The 21,447-nt window shown below is 55.1% G+C and overlaps 1 protein-coding gene across 2 annotated transcripts in view; it reads right to left on the reverse strand.

The window, feature by feature from the left end:
* Positions 1-21,447, reverse strand: part of LAMA5 (laminin subunit alpha 5) — a 52,160-nt gene that overhangs the window by 18,801 nt on the left and 11,912 nt on the right. For both annotated transcript variants that reach the window (XM_025263807.3, XM_044927844.2), the window contains exons 3-28: positions 19,445-19,562; positions 18,537-18,655; positions 18,281-18,451; positions 17,970-18,067; positions 13,550-13,665; positions 13,088-13,206; positions 12,890-12,980; positions 12,538-12,672; positions 12,296-12,358; positions 5,980-6,120; positions 5,762-5,899; positions 5,541-5,675; positions 5,323-5,457; positions 5,095-5,232; positions 4,639-4,691; positions 4,331-4,436; positions 4,137-4,189; positions 3,941-4,046; positions 3,444-3,543; positions 3,153-3,309; positions 2,887-3,025; positions 2,583-2,725; positions 2,400-2,506; positions 2,152-2,305; positions 1,468-1,628; positions 1,252-1,360 (exon numbers count right to left, since the gene is read on the reverse strand). In XM_025263807.3, coding sequence (XP_025119592.3) covers positions 1,252-1,360; positions 1,468-1,628; positions 2,152-2,305; positions 2,400-2,506; positions 2,583-2,725; positions 2,887-3,025; positions 3,153-3,309; positions 3,444-3,543; positions 3,941-4,046; positions 4,137-4,189; positions 4,331-4,436; positions 4,639-4,691; positions 5,095-5,232; positions 5,323-5,457; positions 5,541-5,675; positions 5,762-5,899; positions 5,980-6,120; positions 12,296-12,358; positions 12,538-12,672; positions 12,890-12,980; positions 13,088-13,206; positions 13,550-13,665; positions 17,970-18,067; positions 18,281-18,451; positions 18,537-18,655; positions 19,445-19,562 — 3,105 coding nt within the window. The remainder of the gene's footprint in view (positions 1-1,251; positions 1,361-1,467; positions 1,629-2,151; positions 2,306-2,399; positions 2,507-2,582; positions 2,726-2,886; positions 3,026-3,152; positions 3,310-3,443; positions 3,544-3,940; positions 4,047-4,136; positions 4,190-4,330; positions 4,437-4,638; positions 4,692-5,094; positions 5,233-5,322; positions 5,458-5,540; positions 5,676-5,761; positions 5,900-5,979; positions 6,121-12,295; positions 12,359-12,537; positions 12,673-12,889; positions 12,981-13,087; positions 13,207-13,549; positions 13,666-17,969; positions 18,068-18,280; positions 18,452-18,536; positions 18,656-19,444; positions 19,563-21,447) is intronic.

Below are 21,447 nucleotides of genomic sequence, written 5' to 3' on the forward strand. Positions count from 1 at the left end.
CCGGGTGACCACGGGAGGGGCCAAGGGGCATCTGGGGTGCGGCCGTCTTGCCTCCTGGCCTGGGTACTGCGGGAGAATCGTGCTTGGGCGGTGGGTATAGCTCCATGGGAAGTTTACAGCGACCCAGCCCAGGACTGCAGGGCTGTGTGTGTGAGGAAGGAATCACAGGGGTTCCAGCATCAAAAACTTAGGAGGAAGCTATGTGACATGAGTCACTCAGCAACGTGGAAGAGACACACAGACTCTGGAAGGAGGAATGAGCCACGGCAGATGGGGTGTGGGACTGTGGTTTTCGTTGCAAGTCTTTTCAATATTTGAAGCTTTTATAAAATCTGCACGTTACTCTGATAAAACTTTTAAAGGCCTAGGGAAATGTAATGATGAAACTGTGTAATACTCTGATGAGAAAAATGTCATCTATTTCATCACTTACTGAACAAACATGCATGCTTGGTTCTGGGCATCAAACTAAGGGTTAACCCTGCACGGAGTTTAGTGATGCAGAACGGGCCTGCAAACCCAAGTTAACCTTGGGATTTAGTTTCCAACTCTGTGAGGAGGACACAGAAGCAAGTTACTTCGATGCTAGTGAGTCCCAAGCTTCAGGACCTAAGCCGCTCACATGCTGTGGCATTTTTGTAAATTATACCAAAAAGCGGCCTTTCATTAAGATTGTTCTTTCTAGGCTTCCCTAGTGGCTCAGTGGTAACGAATCCGCTTGCCACTGCAGGAGACACGGGTTGGATCCCTGATTTGGAGAGATTCCCACATGCTGCGGGGCAATTAAGCCCATGTACACAACTACTGAGACCACGCTCCGCAACTACTGAAGCGAAGCCCACACCCCCTGGAGCCCGTGCTCTGCAACAAGAGAAGCCACTGCAGTGAGAAGTCCACACGCCGCAACAAGAGTAGCCCCCGATTGCAGCAACTCGAGAAAGCCAGCACAGCCAAAAATAAATTAAAAATTTAGAAAGGTATTTCTTTCTACCCTAGCTCCAATGCATCATAGTTCCCCTTTAACTGACTACGGGCATTCTTTATAAATAAACACACGTTTCATGCCCACAGGAAAAAACTTGCAAGGGAGGGGTTCTGGAAGAACCTGGACTCAGCACAAGCTGAGGGCGGTGCCTGTGATGGGCACCCAGGCTCACCACACTCTACTTCTGCGCATGTTTAAATCTTTGGAAAGACAGAGCCCTGCAATGGGGTCCTGGGGCCCATGCAGGTGAGGGGTCGGGGTCTTACCAGGAAGAACCGTGCCTGCTCGGCTGTGAGTCGGATGCTGGCCTCCGTGTCCAGGTGGAAGATGGCCAGGTGGTGCTGGGCGTCCAGGGCGGTGCCTCGGCACAGGGTGCTGGGGGTGGGCAGGGGTGGTTAGTGGGTACGGCAGCTGGGGTCCCGAACCCAGCCCCAGCGCCCCCCATACCCCAGGCTTGTACCTTCTACCCACTCCCCACACACCTGTATGAGCAGGGGTGGAGGGTCAGCACCCCCTGCTGGGGGGCTCTCTGGGGGGTGTGCACTGCCACATCCACCTCCTGGCGGGCGTCCTCATTGGCATATTCCACCACCAGGGCATAGGGGCCTGGCTGCGGCACTGCCACCTGAAGCTGGACGTCCACCTGGGGGGACAGGGCGATGTGAGGCCCCACCCCAGGCCCCCTCCTAGAGAACAGGGTGCTCCTAAACACGGCCCTTCCCATCCTCTGTGCCCAGAGCCTTGTCCTTCCGTCTCAGGGCCTGTGTGCCCACCACTCCTGTTGCTGGAGGCACTCCTCCTGTGGCCACTTGACCTTCCAACCTCTGCTCACTCTGAGCCTCCCCTGCCCATCGTGGCCCACCAGCCTCATCACTGCAGAGTGTCTGGTGCCTGATGTGAACCAATGACCTGCCACCCCCTCATGATAAGCTGGAGTGCTAGGCCACCCTCACCCCATTTACAGCTGAGGCCCCAGGCACAGACTCTCAAGGTCAAAACCCTGAAGGCAGCAAGCGCTGCCTGAGCCACTGCCTGTGCCATGCCCGCACCACTTTTGCCCTGCACCCATGTCCCTTCTGCAACATGGACTCCCATCCTCCAGACCAAAGGCACGCCTCCCCAGGGCTTGATCCTACTTGTCCCCAAGGGGCCCCGGGGACACGCACATCAGTGCCCCAGCAGACAACAAGCGGCGGGTGCGTGGGGCTGAGTTGCTCTGTGGGGCAGGGCCGGGGTAGGCTGTTGTCATGGCGACACAGGGCCTCGGGCCCAGCGGCGGAGGGGAAGCCGTCCAGGGGTAGGTGGGTGTAGAGGAGGCAGCTGGTTGGGGACACACAGTCTGGTCAGTACAGGGCAGGTGGCCTGGGCACTGGGAGGGGCAGGTCCCCCCCAGCCCCACCAGATTGGCCCTCACTTGTCTCCAGAGCGCTGGGCGTCTGGCCGGAATGTGCAGGGCTCAGTCACTCTCAGCTGCAGCAGGGCCGCCTCATAGTAGGCGCTAGGCAGCAGAACCACATAGTCCTTGGGGGGAGGGGGGAGGTTAGGTGTTGTGGCCCCTGCCCCAGGCCCCACCCCAACCCTCTCAGCCCTGCCTCACCAGGAGCACCCCCTCGGCCTCCACGAGCAGGGCCCAGGCGCCAGGGTTCAGCACGAAGGGCTCCCCCAGGCCCCTCTGGGGCACGGTGACAAAGGCAGGCTCGGTGCTGGGCGGGAAGGCCACGGGCTGGCTCTGCTCTGTGCCTGGGGGTGGGGACAGTGGGCTTTCTGGACGTAGGGATGAGACGGCCACTCCAGGCCGCGGTCACCAACCCCCCAGGGTCAGGAGGATGGGCCTGGCCTCCCCACCCACGCATGGGGATGTGGTGGGAGCTGGGTGGTTGGGGAGCAGCCCCAGCACTCACAGTTGGGACACATGGTGAACTTGTCCTGGTCTCGCATGGAAACCCGCCCGCTCACACTCGTGGACCCGCGGTTGACGTAACGGAAGACAAGCCGGAAGAGGTCGGGGGAGGTCAGGTTCAGCTTTGCCACGATCCTGGGCTGCAGTGGGGTTGGGGGGCACGGAAAGTCGGGGCGGCCCCTCCTGGTCATGCTCAGCCCACACCCATGAGCTCAGGGGCCCGCCCGCCCTCTGCCAGCCATCATGCCAGGAACACAGAGCCCACACCTGGATGGGTGTCATCTGTGCGTAGCCCCTCCAGCTGAAGTTCTCGAACTCCAGGGGGTTGAAGCCAAAGCGCACAGCATGGCCCTCAGGCGTGGCCGCCTCCTCGAGCTCCAGGCGCAGGTGGTGCAAGTCAGGGAGATAGTGGTCCTGAGCAGGCCTGGCCACAGCAGGGGCAGTCAGGGCGGGACAGGTACTGGCCCTGCACCGCACACCAGAGTCCCCAGGGAGAAGCCTGTGGACAAACTGCTGCCCCAGCCCACACCCCCAGCCCAGCTGGGGCGGGGTACCCACTCGCTGCAGGTGGAGCCCTGGGTGTTGGGGCGGCACATGCAGGCGCCCGTCCTCAGCTCACAGCTCTGCCCTAGCGCTCCGCCAACATCACACCGGCAGCCTGCAATGGGGGAGCAAGTGAGTGAGGCCCAGCCCCACGGTCTCCATGCTCCTCCCGCAGCCTCCGCTTTGTCCACCCTCCATTAAGGGTGACCCAGGCTGAGAGGACGAGTGTTACCGCCACCAGGAGCTGCCCGGGGCTCTGGACAGCAGAGGGTCAGGATTTAGGGCAAGGGCCCTGGGATTGGTGAGTGACGCCTGCCAGGGCACGGGATGGAGGGAGAAGAAGGGGTTAAATCTGCACCCCCTCCACACCAGCACAGGTCTGGCCAGGTACCCAGAGTGGCTCAGCGAGTGCCATGTGACACCCAGGCCCTGGCTGGCCTTTGTCCCATGTGTCCCTCCCTGGGCCTCAGCCTCCCCGGGACATGATCCAAGGGCCAAGCAGTGGGCCTTACTGCGGCAGCCGAAGTAGTCAGCCTGGTCCAGCCCGAAGAAGCCATCCTTGCAGGCCGCGCAGGTCTGGCCACACACGTGGGGCTTGCAGAAGCACTGGCCGTTGCCCTGGAGGCCGAGGGAGAAGCTGGGACCAGGCTTGGGAGGGTCCCTACACTCTGTTCCCATGGCCCCCGGCACCTCTGCCCTCAGACTCACCAGCTGGCACTGGGCAGCCCCACCCAGTGTGCCCCTGGGATCACAGTTGCAGCCTGGGGGAGAGGCAGAGCAGGGCTGAGAGGTGGGCGAGGGTAGGAGGGCAGGACTCCATCCCCACCCTGGTCACTGTGGAGCCAGCCTTCCCCTCCGCAGGGTCTCCCTCAGCACCCTAACACCACTCCAGGCAGACTCACGGGTACAGCCCTCAGGGTTGCTAGGACTCAGCCCCCAGAATCCAGGTTTACAGCGGTCGCAGCTTGGCCCCTCCACGTGAACCCGGCACGTACAGGGTGCCTGTGCCTGGGAGACGATGAGACTGAGGGTCAGAGTAGGTCCTTGCCCTCCTAGCACAAACCCTCAGCCCTGGAGCCTGGCCCCATCTCAGGCATGACCCAGCCAGGGCACCAAAGGGGCTCTGAGGTTGCCATGGCAACTGAGCAGCAGGTGAGTGATGGTTTCTATAAGTGAAGGCCTCAGCGCCAGAGGGCTGCCCCGGGCTCACCTCGGGAGGGACACGGTCAGCTGGGGCCAGGCCAGCAGGATGGCAGGAGCCAGCTGTGGAGAGAGGCCCAGGCCACGGTCATTACCTAGCCACCGACCCTGATGGCCGAGAGCTTCCCCAGGCCTGGCCAGGACCTGAGGCCCCGTGGGAGCCAGCACACAAGCCTTTCACACGTTCGAACAGGCCAGAAACCACGGTGCCTTCTTGCCCTAGTCCCCCTGGCTGAAGGGCATGTGCTCTCCCCCACCACACAGCTGTGAACACGCAATGAGCACACACTCGCACAAAGCATGTAAACAAGCATGAACAGATGGACAGCACGTGACCACATGCACAACACACGGACACTCACGTGAATGCATGTGTGAACCGAGAGCACGCAGGGCACTGCAACAGTCATGGGAACACGCAGCACATCTCACACATACACACACACACACACGGGGCCAGCCCCACCTTCGCAATAGGGGAAGTTGTATGCACCAGGCACACACATATCGCACCGCAGTCCCGTCACTCGCGGTCGGCAGCTGCACTGCCCGCTGTGGGGATCGCAGGCTGCGTGCAGGGAACCTTCGGGAGAGCAGTGGCAGGCTAGAGGAGGGGGAGGAGGGGGTGTCAGCACGTGGAGAGCATGCGTCCTCCCTTCCCTGCCCCACCCCCTCCCCCCACCAGGGCACTCACGGGTACAGTCAGGGAAGCCGTGGAAGCTGGGGCTGCACTCCTGGCAGGTGGCTCCCGCGTAGCCGGGACGGCAGCGGCACAGCCCGCCTGCCCCACACAGCTGGTCCACGGAGCCCCAGGGGTCACAGGCACAGGCTGCAGAGGACTTGGGGTCATGCCCTGGGCACCTGCGGTGGCCCTCCCCCCTGCCTGGAGCCCCACCAAAGCCACCCGCTCACCGTGGCACTCGGGATAGCTGTGGTAGCCCAGGCGACAGCGGTCACAGTGGGGGCCATTGAACTCTGGCCGGCACAGGCAGCGGCCAGCGTCGTCACAACCCTCAGGGAGGGTCCCCACGGGGCTGCAGCCACACACTGCAGGCCGAGAGTGCACAGGCCCCTGAGCCGGCAGCCCAGACCCAACCCCACTCCCGCCTGCCGGCTGAAGGTGCCGTACTCACACTGGCAGAGGGGGAAGTGGAAGTAGCCGGGGGCACAGCGGTCACATGCGGCCCCCTCGAAGCCTGTCCGGCACGTGCACTGGCCTGAGTCACGGTCACAGGTTCCGTCCGCCACGCCGGGGCTGGAGCACTGGCAGGCTGCAGAGAGGAGGAGGTCACAGAGGGGTCGGGCTCCTGGGCTCCGCGAGGGGATGCTGCTGGGCCAGGGCTGGACTCACGCTGGCAGCCTGGGCCGTAGAAGCCGGGGGCGCAGAGCTCACAGTGGGTGCCCTGGAAGTTGGGTTTGCACACGCAGTGCCCCACCCGCGGGTCCTTCCGGCAGGCATTGCCCTGGGTCCCGGCGGCGCTACAGTCACAATCTGGAGGGGGACAGCGGTGGGATGGGGGTCTCAGAGGCCCTGCAGCTGCCCCGCTCAAAACCTCCCTTCTCCACAGACTCCTTTCCTTGCCTTTTGACACTGCACTCATGCACAGTGAAAAAGACTTTAAAAAGGCCTACAAGGGAAAGCGGATGTTTTAGGAAAACAGTGGCATGCAATGAAATCAGGAGCATTTTACACACATAATTAATTGTTTATAATGTAGACACCAAGTCAACTGCAGGTGTTGACATAACCAGAGAAAATGCAAAAACAAAATCTTAAGAAGGCAGAAAGAAAATTCTACTCTTTATAAATAATTCTGGAAATTAGGAAGAAGGAAGAAAAAGTGTGCTAGATGTCTTAACTGATGCACAAAAAGGGACTAATACTATTTTTGTTACTGACATAAAATAAATAATGGTTCATTGTTCAGTTGCTAAGTTGTGTCCGACTCTTTGCAACCCCATGAACTGCAGCATGCCAGGTTTTCTTGTCCTTCACTGTCTCTTGGAGTTTGCCCAAACTCCTGTCCATTGAGTTGGTTATGCCATCCAACCATCTCATCCTCTGTTGCCCCATTCTCCTCTTGCCCTCAACCTTTCCCAGCACCAGGGTCTTTTCCAGTGAGTCAGCAATTTACATCAGATGGCCAAAGTACTGAAGCTTCAGCTTCAGCTTCAGTCCTTCCAATGAATATTTAGGGTTGATTTCCTTTAGGATTGACTATGTTGATCTCCTTGCTGACAAGGACTTCCAAGAGTCTTCTCCAGCACCACAATTCAAAAGTATCAATTCTTCACTGCTCAATCTTCTTTATGGTCCAATTCTCACACCCGTACATGACTACTGGAAAAACCAGAGCTTTGACTATATGGACTTTGGTCAGCAAACACTGTCTAGGGTTGTCATAGATTTTCTTCCAAGGAGCAACTGTCTTTTAATTCTGTGACTGCAGTACAAAATAATGGTTCATTATTTGTCAAAACATAAAGACAACCTTGGCCCAGACCAGAAGATAGAAACAGAACTTGCAAACCCTCAGAGAAGAAAGCACAAACCAACCAAAACATGCTTTGCTGGTCAATCCAGCAAAAGTCAAGAAAGGAAAAATCTAAGCAGAATGAAAGAAATCATACAGTTGGGGCAGGGGCAAGCCCAAACTTAATAGCAGCCACAGTCCCTCTGCCAGACCACATCTCCTCTCACGAGACAAACCCAAAGGCATCGGTTTGACTCTTGAAGGAGAATCTGGTCACACCCTTTTGAAAGAATGCACCTTGAACCAAGGACTTGGACAAGAAATAAAGAGCTTCCAGAAGGGAGAGCGTGGAGTATGGTGAGCCCAGGCACGAGCATTAATGGAGACAGGAAGGATGTTGTGTGTGGAAGAAATGGACTTGCCCCCCAAGAGATGCTGAAAACCCAAAGCTCTAAGAGCAGGATAAACATGGTCCGAAGGTACTGAAAACTAAAACTATTGAAATTGGGAGAGAAATTTGGCCAAACCACCGTCAAAGAGAGAAAGACTGAATACACTGTTCCCAGAATGTGACAAAAACTAAGAACAGAGTGGGTTTAAACAGCATAATTAACATGTCCTTTAATAAACATATGTGTACAAATCTATTCCCACAGAGAATACAAGTTCCTGTCAAACATTCTTGGACAATCTAAAAAGGGTCACATTCCAGGTGAGAAAGAAACCCTCAAAATCCAAAGACAAAAAGTAGACATTTTCAGGCTACCAAATCCAACCACAGTGCAGTAAAACAGAACAGAACCATCAAAAGAAGGGACAGAATGGAAATCTAACCACCTGGAATGGCAAACACAGTTCTAAACAACTCGGGTGAAAAGGAAAATGAAAACTGAAATGATACACAATTTAAAAGGAACAGCAGGGAGAACATAGCATATCAACTCTGTGGGATACACCTAGTCCAAGCCACATTCTGAAGCAAATTCACAGCTTTACCCCTGGGTTTCTCAACCTTGGCACCAGTACCATTCTGCTTGGATGACTATTGTGGGGGAGGGTCTGTCCTGTGCTCTGCAGGAGATTTAGCATCATGTCTGGCCCCTACCCACTAGATGACCATGGCATCTCCCAGTTAGAATAACCAAAGATGTCTCCAGATATTTTCCTGCAGAATAAAATCAGCCTTGGTTGAGAAAAAAAATACTTTAAATGTTTTGTGGATAATTAAGAGAAACTAAAACTAATAATAATTCAAAAAACTATGAAAATGACAATAAGTCAAAAGAAAACAGAAAAAGACAAATACTACATGATCTCACTTATATGTAGAATCTTAAAAAATACACACACACTGAGTCTTTAAAAATACCCTGAGCTTGTGGACATAAAAAACAAAAGACTGATAATTGCCAGAGGCGGGGATTGGGAGGTAGGCAAAATGGGTGAAGGGAGTCAAAAGATGCAAACTTCCAAATACAATGTAAATAAGTCATGGGACGTGACCCACAGCATGGCAACAATAGTTAATAATAACGTACTGCATAATTGAAAGTAGCTGAGAGAGTAGACATTAAAAGTTCTTGGCCAAATTAAAAAAAAAATTTCTTATCATGAGAAAAAAATTATAATTCTGTGTGGTGACAGGTGTTAACTAGACCTTCTGTGGTGATCATTTCACAATGTCTAGAAATACCAAACCTTTGTGTTACATACCTGAAATTAACATACTGATTTAGGATTATACCTCAACAGAAGACAGAAGAGAGAAAGGTAGATTTTAGCTCAAATTTTTCTATATTAGGAAGTTAAAATCTCTCTCCCAAACCAGAGAAAAACTCCAGCAGATCTTATGAATATAAACCTTAAGCTGCACTTCAAAAACACTAAAAAACTCAGCAAACTTCTGTTATATCTCTGAAGGCAGGAAAGAAAAGAAAAACAGACAAAAGGAATGGAAGGAAATTTGAAAATCACATACAGAATACTGTGCATAACTTTGTGCCAACACCTTTTAAAATCCAAATGATATAAACAAAATTTGCTAAGAAAACATAAGTAACCAAAACTGACTTAAGATGAGGTAGAAAATGAACATGCATAATAAAAGAAATTAAACCCATCACCTAAGATGTCCATGGTCTGATCAGATTCACATGAAGAAAATAACAACAAGGGCAAATCACCCACTGGGAGAAAAGCATGTGACTCGTGAGGCATAGATACCATAGTTCATGTGGAAAGAGCTTACAGCAGCAAACGAGTGAAAAGAAAACTGAGCCATGACCTCAGAAGGGAAATTCACACATGAAAACAACAGAAAGAGTCCAGAAACATGAGAGAAGATTCAAACTCAAGTGAGGCAAAGAAATACGGCTAAGACCAAGGAAACACCAAATGCCATCAGATCTAAGAACCAGTTACAGGACACAACACTATCTTGAGCTGCTGTGAAAGGAAAATGCTGGCCAATTAGACATTGATAAGCCACCAACCAAAAGGTGCATCCCAACTCCAGGAAAACTGAAGATTTCTGTAATAATGAACGCTGCCATGTAGAGACAGCAACATTCTGACACGAGTGACGCGAATGATGCCACTCCACCCAGGCAGACGATTTTGCCAGGAGAGCAGTTTGGCAACGTGCAGCCAAAAATGTTTCCAAACCTTCTTCTAGGAAACTGTCCTGCAGAAATAGTTAATAATTCATGGAAAGCTTTAGCTGCAAGGATGTTTACTATGGTGTTATTTTTAAAAACTCTGGAAAGAACCTAAATTACCAAGAATTGAGAGTTGGTCAAACAAGAACTACATCTGTGTACATAACGTAGAATGTGAAATGACGTGTTTACAGGATGGTGTGGGTGGAAAGCGCAATTACACAAAAGTGCACACAGGGCACGTGGATGTTTACAAACACAGCATACACGCAGAGGGAGGACGGGCTGTTTGCAGGAGCTGCGATTCTGGATAACTCTCTTTAACTTTCTACTTTCATATATTTTTTAAGGTTTTCTAGAATGAACATGCATTATTTGCACAAAATTAAAAGAATCAAAGAAAAAGTGAACAAAATGGAAATATCAGGTTGGTGAAAATGTACCTGCGGTTTGGGACCGTGGATTTTAAATCATTATAACCAGGCTCAAACACATCTTTATTAATGAAAATAGGAATCACTACAATCAATACAGATAAGTTTGCTTATTCCTGTAGCATAAAGATCTGTGCTCTGGGATGTGATGAACACTTGAAAAGCATTTTCTGCCTCCTGCTGGTTGTTGGAAGAGTTTTCCCTGCAAAAAGTTGTCAAGACGCTTGAAAAAGTGGTAGTTGGTTAGCAAGAAGTCAGGTGAATATGGCAGACGAGACAAAACTTCTTAGCCCGATTTGTTCAATTTCTGAAGTGCTGGCTGTGCGACGTGTGGTCGAGCGTTGTTGTGGAGAAGATCTGGGCCCTCTCTGTTGACCAATGCCGGCTGCAGGCATTGCAGTTTTCGGTGCATCTCATCGATTTGTTGAGCAAACTTCTCAGATGTGATGGTTCTGCAGGATTCAAAGAAAACTATAGTGGATCAGATTGGCAGTAGACCACCAGACAGTGACCATGACCTTCTCTGGTGCAAGTTTGGCTTTGGAGCTTCTTCTGGGTCCAACCACTGAACTAGCTGTCACTGGCTGTCGTATACAATCCACATCTGGTCATACATCACATTCCGATGAAGAAATGGTTCGCTGTTGTTGCACAGACCAAGAGAAGACGACACTTAAAGATTTTTTTATTTGCGGTCAGCTCATTAGGCACTGTCTTACTGAGCTTTTTCACATTTCCAATTTGCTTCAAATGCTGGACAATTGTAGAATGGTCAGCACTGGGTTAGTTGGCAACTTCTCATGTAGTGTAGGAGAAGGCAATGGCACCCAACTCCAGTACTCTTGCCTGGAAAATCCCATGGACGGAGGAGCCTGGTGGGCTGCAGTCCATGGGGTCGCTAAGACTCAGATGTGACTGAGTGACTTCACTTTCACTTTTCACTTCCATGCATTGGAGAAGGAAATGCCAACCCACTCCAGTGTTCTTGCCTGGAGAATCCCAGGGACAGAGGAGCCTGATGGGCTGCCGTCTATGGGGTCGCACAGAGTCGGACACGACTGAAGCAACTTAGCAGCAGCAGCAGCATGTCGTTGTAAGAGGATCAGCTTTGGTGATTCTCTTGGTTGTTGTCAACTTCCGATGGCTGGTCACTGTGCTCATCGTCAAGGCCCTCGTCTCCTCTGGTCACTGTCCTCATCGTCAAGGCCCTCGTCTCCTCTGGTCACTGTCCTCATCGTCAAGGCCCTCGTCTCCTCTGCAAAACTTCTTGAACCACCACTGCACTGTATGTTCATCAGCAGTTCCTGGGCCAAACGTGTTGTTGATGTTGCAAGTTGTCTCCGCTGCTTTACAACCCATTTTGAACTCGAATAAGAAAATCGCTGAAATTTGATTTTTGCCTAATGTCATTTCCCTAATCTAAAATAAATATAAAATAAACTGGGGTTGCAAAGAGTCGGACGTGACTGAGCAACGTTCACTTTCACAAACAGCAAGTAATAACTCATTAGGGCTTCCCTGGGGGACAGTAAAGAAACTGCCTGCAATGCAGGAGACCCAAATTCAATCCCTGGGTCAAGAAGATTCCCTGGAGAAGGAAATGGCAGCCCATTCCAGTATTCTTGCCTGGAAAAATCCCATGGACAGAGAAGCATGGTGGGCTATAGTCCATGGGGTCACAAAGAGTCGGATGTGACTGAGCAACTAACACTTTCAATAAGTCATTAGCAAAAAGAACATAAAGTAAGAAATGTGCATTAAAATGATGCATCACATAATCACATTTAAAAATGTATTAGTTTTGGGAAAACTAATACAATTATGTAAAGTTTAAAAATAAAATAAAATTTAAAAAAAATTAAAAAATAAAAAGGTCAAAAAGGTCAGTTATTAACCAAAAGACCATCAAAAGGAAATAAATCAACAAACTGAAATCTTTTAAAAGAAAAAAAAAATGTATTCCAATATCAAACAGCAAAGGTCAACAATGCAAAACCACAATTACTTTTGCACCGCCAACTCTGTGGGCCTGGGTTTGGCCCACTCTGCCCCACTGCTCCAGTGGGGCCTAAGGCAGGATGGGGATCTTGAGGGACACTTACTCACGATATGTCCGGCAGGCAACACCTGCTCCCCAGTGTCATTGTGGGAGGAGGAAGGCACCGCTGAAAGAGGAGACAGCACATGTCAGCAAGGTGTGGTAAGCACCCGGCTGCCAGGGTCTCCCCACATCCAGTGGTACAAGCAGGATGAAAGGGTTCCCACCCCTCCCCGCTGGCTCCAGCCCAGTATCGGGGGATATTCAGGTGCCTGCCCATCCCCCCATCCCCAGCTACGCCCTCACGGTAGCAGTGTGGGAAGTGAGTGAAGCCTTCAGCACACGCGTCGCATCGCGCCCCTGTGAAGTTTGGCCGGCAGTAGCAGCGGCCAGTCAGGTCCTCACACGTCCCATCTGTGAAGTCCGACTCACAGTTGCAGCCTAAATGGGCGTGGGAAGACAGGGGACCCCAAGCCCACAGCTCTCAGGCCTCCAAGGAGGGTCAGCATCTGCCTTCCCCCTGACCTGGGATGTGGGATGAGAGCCACGGCCTCCCAGATAGCTGCAAAGGCCCCAGGACCCCCCATCTGGGCACACCCTGCTCCTGGATACCCTTGGGACACCCCCGCCCCGACCACACCTGATCACCCCCACTTACGGCGGCAGGCGTGGGGTGAGTCGAGTGGGTGGTCTGGGGAGCGGTAGAAGCCAGGCAGACACTGCTCACAGTTGATGCCCGTGGTATGATGCTGCGACAGGACAGGGCCGCTGAGTCCAGGAACCCCCTGCCCCCAGCCTTGTGCAGACCCTGCCCACCCGAGACCCGCACCACAGACCTGGCAACAGCCTCACCCACCTGGCAGTCAATGCACACGCCCCCGCCCTGGTAGACCTGGTCCTGATTCTGGCTGGCGTTGCGCCGATCCACCTCCGGGTCGTAGTAGCATTCGTGGGCGTGGCCATAGCAGTTGCAGGCTGGAGAGCAAGGGGCTCAGCTGTGGGCAGGCCTCCGTGACCCCCCCCACCGGCTGGGACCCCCGGGCACATCCCATAAACCGCAGGTGACCCCAGACTCAGGTGATGGAGTGTGCCATGTTGCCTGAGTGTGCCAACAGCACTCTTCTGAGCATGTATAAGCATGTGTGAACATGTATGAATGCTGTGTATACTGTGTGAGCACGTGTGCACATGCACATGTGTGCAAACATGTGTGTACATGAGTAATAAGAATGTGACGTGAGTACAAGAGTACACTGTGTGGGTATGAGTACATTTGAGCATGTGTGAGCACCGTGCGGGTGTGTGGAGGGGCACTCACACTGGCATTCGTTGGCACTGTCTGTGGTGGCTGGCCTCCATGGCTGCTGGTTGAAGCCGGGGCAGCAGCGGTCACAGGAGCCCCCGCATGTGTTGTGTTGGCAGGCGCACTGAAGCCTGTAGGGGACCCATGGGCACAGGAAGGGCTCAGACCCACCGGGGACCCAGAGGGACCAGAGAAGGGCAGTGGCTGTGTAGGGACTTCATGGAGGATGGGAGCTGGGACAGAGCATGGCATGGTCAGTACATGTGGCCCCTGACCACAGGTGAGCCTGAGCCCTGGGCCCCTCAGGTTCCAGCTACACCCACCCCATCACGGCCAGGACCCAGGCCAAGTCTGCAGCTTTCCTGGGCCAACTCTGAGGTCTGGGTCTTGCTCAGCAGGCAGCCCTGGGCTCAGCCAGACGCCCCTATTACCCAGGGCTTCTCCCCAGGGGCAAGTGGCCAAGAACTGCTTCCTCTTCCAGCTGGGGGTGGACTCCAGTCAGAGGGTTGGAATCCAGCCTACTGCCCTGGAGAGCAGCTCCTGCTGGCTCAGTGGGCAGGGGGACAGCTGGCTGCAGCTGAGGACTGAGCACAGAACCACCCTTCCCCTCAGCACACACCTCCACAACTCAGTCAAAGGGGGAGCAGGAAGCACAGCCCCACCCCAGGGCCATGTGCTCCTCAGTCCTAGACCAGTACCACAGTGCTTAGAAGTCCTGAGCTGCCCCCAGGAGCCAGTCCAAGAAGAAGAGACTGAGAGCTCCAAATCCACTTGAGCCCCTCCCTTCCTGCACAAGGGGCTGCATACAGAGCCTGGAGAGGCAGCACTGAGGATCCTCAACCAAGGCCCTGGGGCTGGTGTTTGACTTTTCAAGAATCTACACTTGAGAAACCTGCATGCAGGTCAGGAAGCAACAGTTAGAACTGGACATGGAACAACAGACTGGTTCCAAATAGGGAAATGAGTACGTCAAGGCTGTATATTGTCCCCCTGCTTATTTAACTTCTATGCAGAGTACATCATGAGAAATGCTGGACTGGATGAAGCACAAGCTGGAATCAAGATTGCCGGGAGAAATATCAATAACCTCAGATATGCAGATGACACCATCCTTATGGCAGAAAGTGAAGAGGAACTTAAAAGCCTCTTGATGAAAGTGAAAGAGGAAAGTGAAAAAGTTGGCTTAAAGCTCAACATTCAGAAAACGAAGATCATGGCATCTGGTCCCATCACTTCATGGCAAATAGGTGGAGAAACAGTGGAAACAGTAGCTGACATTATTTTTCTGGGCTCCAAAATCACTGCAGATGGTGACTGCAGCCATGAAATTAAAAGACGCTTACTCCTTGGAAGCAAAGTTATGACCAACCTAGAAAGCATATTAAAAAGCAGAAACATTACTTTGTCAACAAAGGTCCGTCTGGTCAAAGCTATGGTTTTTCCAGTAGTCATGTATGGATGTGAGAATTGGACAATAAAGAAAGCTGAGTGCCGCAAGAATTGATGCGTTTGAACTGTGACGTTGGAGAAGACTCTTTAGAGTCCCTTGGACTGCAAGGAGATCCAACCAGTCCATCCTACAGGAGATCAGTCCTGGGTGTTCATTGGAAGGACTGATGCTAAAGTTGAAACTCTTTGGCCACCTCATGCAAAGAGCTGACTCACTGGAAAAGACCCTGATGCTGGGAAAGATTGAGGGCAGGAGAAGGGGATGACAGAGGATGAGATGGTTGGATGGCATCACCAACACAATGGACATGGGTTTGGGTGGACTCCAGGAGTTTGTGATGGACAGGGAGGCCTGGCGTGCTATGGTTCATGGGGTTGCAAAGAGCTGGACACGACTGAGTGACTGAACTGAACACTGTCAGTGTACCCCTTAACCAGGAAATTAACACAAAGATTAGGGCATCTGTCAAAAGTCCTTGGAAAACCACGCTGGAGGGATTCTTCCCAATTAGGGCACATGGTCACCACACAGGTGAAGCCCTATTGAAAACCTGCACTGAAACAACCCAATGGGGTCAGTCGATGCAACCAACAGGAGGGCTGCACCCCACGAACTTCACTTCATGGAGCAATCAGGTTGAAACCATAAAAAGAGAGTGTTTAAAGATTATAGCCCAGAAGACAGTGAAATGACATTTAAGTGTTGAAAGAGATAGCCATTAACCAGGAATTCTACAACCAGCTAAACCATCACCAAAGTAGACTTCCCTGGCGATCCAACGGTTGGCAGTCCACCTGCCAAAGCAGGGGACACAGGTTCAATCCCTGTTCCGGAAGGACACATGCTGTGGGGCAACTCAGCCAGCACAGCAGCTGCTGCGTCCATGTGCCGTAGAGCCTGTGCTCTGGAACAATGAGAAGCCCAAGTAGCACAATTAAGAATAGACCCCACTTTCTGCAACTAGAGAGAGCTCCCAAGAAGCTACAAAGATCCAGCACAGGCAAAAATAAAATGCTTTAAAACAAAAAAGAATCTTAATAAAAATAAAAAGACCCCAGAGAGCTCCCTCGCCCCTCCCATACTACAAGGACTCAGCTGGAAGACAGTCCCCTATGAACTAGGAAGGGGGCCTTAGCTGCCTCCGTAACTGTAAGGAATAAGTCTCCATGGTTTATAAGCCGCCCAGCCTCTGGCATTCTGTCAGCCTGAATAGACTAAGACACAACAGAAACAAAACACGTGTCTTCCAAACCGAGGGGTGGAGAAGAGTGACTTGGGGCTGGGCACATTGGGTAGGTAGTCGGCACTCAGAATGATGGTGGTAGAGAGGGCAGAGAGGATGCAGGTGGGGGTGGAGGTGATGGTGGTAGAGGCTGAGGGGCAGAGAAGAGCAGCTGGTAGGGCAGAGCCCTCGTGGAAGAGGCAGAAGAGGCGGCAGACACAACGCAGGGAGGACACAACAGGCTGACGCTGAAGGGCATGGGTGAGCAAGGGGTGTCAGCACTTGCGGTTCTGGGAGAGACACCCCACACGTCCTGCAGGGTGAGCAGAGCTCTGTTTATGCCCAGGTGCAGGTGAGTCAGGGCGGATGCCGACGCCCTCCCGACAGGCACGGGCAGGCCTGCCTCTCCTCTGGAGCTGATCTGGCGGCCCAGCTGGCGCCCTAAACAACCATCACGAGTCCCACTTGGCACTTAATTTCCCAAAGCAACCAACTGCATCTGGGTTCAGCACCTGAAGCTGTGGGCAGGAATCCTCACCCAGGGCCACACTGAGGCTGCATGGACCACACAGGTCCTGGGGGCCTGCACCAGTGTGATCATACCCCTCCCGCTGCAGACCCATCAGCCACGCCTGAGGAGGTCTAGGGTTCACCTCTTGGTGTTTTTTGACTATGAGAACAGGGGTGAGCTTCTGCACTGTCTGGGCTTCATCTACCTCCCTATCAACTAGGATGTGGACACAGCGATAAACCCCAGAATTGAGGGGGCTGCATGATTTCAAGGCGAGGGAAGCAGCAGGAGGAGGTGGCCGGCAGGGGCTGGGGGCTGCAGGAGCCTGGCCTCAGGCTCCCTTGGCAGGCTCTGCTGCCTCTTCCAGCACCGCCTGTCCAGCCCTGGACCTGCTTTACGCCCCAGAGCCCTCAGCCTTGCCAGGACCCCTGCGCTGGGCACAGGTCTCCCATTTCCTGCCTGTCCAGAACAGGGGCTGCTAGGGTGGGGCGGGAAGCCCACCTGTGCCTCTGGAGCAGAACACAGCCCAGCATGTGTTAACTCCACACACAGCTGCTGATGGACGGGAGGGAGGGAGGGAGGTAAGAGGGAAGGGAAAATGAGGGAGGGAGGCGTGAACACACAGACGAATCCACTGCCAAGCCCGGAGGAGAGCTGGCCTAGTGCCAGGCTCCAGCTGATAATTTAGCTGAGTGCTCACTGCTGAATTCATGGCGCTGGAGCCACTTAGGCACATAGTACCAGTGGCAGCTTGTTAAAGACGCAGGTTCCTGAGCCCCGCCTTACTGGCTGAGCTCAGAGTCCCCGCTGAGCGTGTCACAGGGGGGTCTCTGGGCTGCTCCCTGTCCTGAGCCTCGGCCCCTGCCTGTGTCGAGGATGGGGGTCAGGGTGGGGCAGCAGGGAGTGTATACTCTGTGTCCTCAAGGAAGGTGGGAGAGCTCCCCCCACCCCAGAGGGCAGGAACATGCAGCCTCAGGCAATTACCTCCCTCAGACTCCCCTGCACCTCCGGGGTTTCCGCTAGAGGAGCAGCTGGGTCACAGGTCCAGGTAAGGCTCCACCTCTATGGGCAGCAGGGCAGAGGCCCAAGCCAGACACTAGGCCCTGCCCTTCCACCTCACTGTGCACACGGGGAAACTGAGGCCACAGGGAAACGAGGGGCGAGGGGCCAGTGTAGGGGCGATGAAACCAGGCCTCCTCTCCCTCAGGTTCAGCACGAGATGGGGGGATGACCAGGGAGCTGCAGGTCTCACCTGAATGGGTCTGTGGGGTCTTTGGCATCACAGACATCCGCATGCCCGTGGCAGACACAGCGGCCGCCGATGCTGATGTCCTTGATACTGTAATAGTACTGTGCAGGGCCCGCAACGTGAGCGCGGGGCCTCCCACTCCTGCCCTGAGCCCAGGTGGCCCCGCCCATGGCAGCCCCAGCCCCTGTGGCCCCGCCCACAGCGGCCCCGCCCCGTGGCCCCGCCTATAGCAGGACCAGCTCCACGGGGCCCCGCCCACACTGCCCCGTAGCCCGACCTGCCCCGCAGCCCTGCCCGCCCGCCCGCTCGCTCACCCGGCGGGTGACCGTGGGGTCCCGCAGCGCCTTGCCCATGAGGTGGCCCAGCAGCGTGTTGGTGCGCAGGAAGCGCAGGCGGATGTTGGTGGCTTTGGTGAAGTCACGCAGCAGCGGCGAGTAGGAGAAGTTCATAGCACCTGGGCGGCCGTTCACCAGGGACACCACGATCTGAGGATGGACGCAGATCAGGCGGGGGCATGGTGCCGGCACTGACCGCCAGACCGCATGCCCCACGCCGTCCCGCCCGGCCCACCTCGCCGTTCTCCAGAGGCACAATCCGGGAGTACTCGGTGCTGCAAATGACGTCGTCGTCCTGCGTGATGCGCTCCAGCGTCCGCGGCCCGAACCGTTCCAGGCAGTCCCTCTTGGAGGCTGCGGAAATGCCGAGGGTGAGCGCTCGGCGCTCTGGGGAAGCCCTCGGAGGAGGCAGTGCCCTGCTGCCCTGAGCGCCCTGTCTTCACGGAGCCCCATGGCCTCAGCCAGGAGGAAGCATCAACCAGAATGCAGGATCGCAGCCCACCCTCAGGGTTTTGTTGAACAGAGCGTGGAGCACATCGCAGCTTCCTCCAGAGGGCGCCTCAGGACCCAGGGTGCCCCAGCCCGGAGGCTCTGAACTTGCCCACCCTTGGTGAGCGGACCGTCCAGGCCTTTGCCATTCTCTCTGCAGAGTGTCCCCTTGTGTGTCCCTCCCCAACCCCAGCCTTGGGGCACCCATCCTGACTGTCCTTCACAGGGTTGCCCTGCACTCATTCTTGGGCTTTGGAGCTTGAGGGGGACACAAATTCCAGGACCACCCAATCGGAGCCATGTGGACATGATTGGTCAGGGTGGCACGTGGCAGGGCCAACCAGTGAGCAGGGGCGCAGGTCTCCCGTGCTCTCCTGATGGGGCAGCTAAGTTGGTGGCCTCTGCCACCTCGGGAGTTGCTGGAGCATAAGGCCAGTCCACAGTGAGCTAGGAGATGGACCCAGCAGTCCCATGTCAGGGACGCAAGGCCCTGAACCCCCACCTGCCTTCAGGAATATGCACCCCACAGCCCGGCCCACCTAGAAGCCAGGCGTGAGGGCAGGCCTGGTATCCAGAGGCCTTGAGAGCACAGCACTGGCAGCCCACTCACCCAGGGTATCCCCCCTTGCCAGCCCCTCATTCTGGGAGACTCACATGCAAAGTACTGCCAGGGCTGGTAGGTGTGGCCAAAGTCTGTGGACCGCTCCAGCACCCAGAGGTCTGGCCGAGGGGAATTGGCAAACTTGATGAGCACGTAGGCCACATGGAAAACCTGCCGGATGGTGGGTGAACACCCCTGAGATCCCTTCCATGCCATGTGAGGCCCCCAAACACCTGGAGGGCTGCCCCCACCCTGTGAGGTGAGGTTCCAGGGGATATCTGTGGGCTTGCCCTCAGGGGCCAGACACACCCAGGTAAGAGGGCCAGCTAGCTCAGGGAGCAGCCCCTTGGCTTGCGGGCCAGCCCGGAGCCACTGAGACCTGCACCGGGGACATAGAGATGACCAGCAGAACCCAGCATTTCTGGAGGGCTCCCCTCTTGAGCCTGGGGTGACTTAGGGCTCAGACGCACCCCCTCCCCAGCCCCACCCCAGCTGAGGCTGCACACAAGCCTGATGGGAGCTGAAGTCAGACAGGGCCCACACACAGGCAGCCTGTCTACAGGGCCCAGGCAGTGGGGCTGGGCAAAGTGATGGCAGAAGCTCATCCCACTGTCCCCAGAGCTCTGGTGGCTGGCCTGGGAAGGTGGCCAGGTGATGTCCCAAGCTCCCAGGAGCCTGGCCTCCTTGCACAGCAGGCCGATGAACCCCTGCCCGGGATGGGGGCCCCTGTCACAGTCATCCTGGTGACCCCATCATCTTCAGAGCCAACTCAGGACCTGCCCATTTCACTCACTGACCAGCCACAGGGGCAGGCAGCGAGGATCCATCAGGGCCCAGCCTCTGCCTGCCACTGGCACAAGGCCCCAAGAGGGGAGACACACAAACACAGGACCTCCCAAAGCTGGGCCAGCGAGACCCTGCCAACCCAGGAGTCAGAAATTGGAGCTCTGCTGGGCCAAGCCATTGGGGCAGCACATGGCCAGGGGGACCGGGGAGGCTGTTCATCCAGAGGCCTGGGTCTCGATCTGACCTCACTCCTTTGTCTCTCTCCTCTGGGCCAGAGGTCGGCATCCCTGGATGTCCCCCTGTCTCGTGCCCCAGACCTCAGCTTAGAGGGCCAATGACCCCTTCTCCTCCCCCACCTCTGCCCCAAAGCCAAAGATGAGGCGCCATTTTCTGAACGCTCTCTATGTGCAAAGTCTGGGCTCCAAGGAGACCTGGGCAGGGCCAGTGGAGAACCCGGTGCCCAGTCTGTACACGGGGAGAGCTGAGGCCCTAGACGAAGGGCAGAGACACAGCTAGTGAGCACCCCACCCATGGACGACGCCCGCCCCACCCCTCGGGGCCCTCAGTCACACCCCCATGCCAGACCTGCTCACAAGTGTGCTCTGAACTGCTCACCAGCCTCAAGGGCAACGTCGCACCTCAGGCCACTCACTGTCCCCTCAGTGAGGCCCTGCCCAGCCCAGGGGAACAGGCCCCTTCCAGCGTCCACTGCTCTGGAACCAGCTTGTCTGTCAGTTAGCCAGGCCCCAAGCCTAGGGACAGAGCAGGGGTCCCCACCAGGGCTGCCCAATGCCCACAGTCACCCCCTCCCCTGGTCAGCCTGAAGCTGCTGTGGTAACCCCTCGGACAGTGAGGGGACCACGGACCCCTCAGGGCCCAGCCCTCAGGAGACCAGGCGCCTAGAATCTAGGCGTGGGGGGTGGGGCAGGGGGCGGGGGTTGTGAGATCCCAGGACCCTGAGACACGCCCATTCCTAACCCTGCCCTTCTGGGAAGGCCTGGCTTTTACAGGGAGAGGCCTTTCCCGGGGCGTGTGTAGGGGGACTATTCACCCATTGCCAGGCCTTGAGGTCATCTTCCACTTGGCCCTGCCCAGTCAGGGGAAGGGCTCAAGCCTCTGGGGGTACAGACCCTACACTTGGCAGGCACCTTGGCCAACCCCTCAGGCATTCCAGGAAGCCCTGGGGACCGCAAACAGCCCCTGTGCCAGGAGGGGTCTTCATGAGGAAGGGGGACACGGCAGAGTGGGGGCCTCAGTGTGCACTGGACTT

Source organism: Bubalus bubalis, chromosome 14 (genome assembly GCF_019923935.1).
Source record: "Bubalus bubalis isolate 160015118507 breed Murrah chromosome 14, NDDB_SH_1, whole genome shotgun sequence".
Lineage (NCBI taxonomy): Eukaryota > Metazoa > Chordata > Mammalia > Artiodactyla > Bovidae > Bubalus > Bubalus bubalis.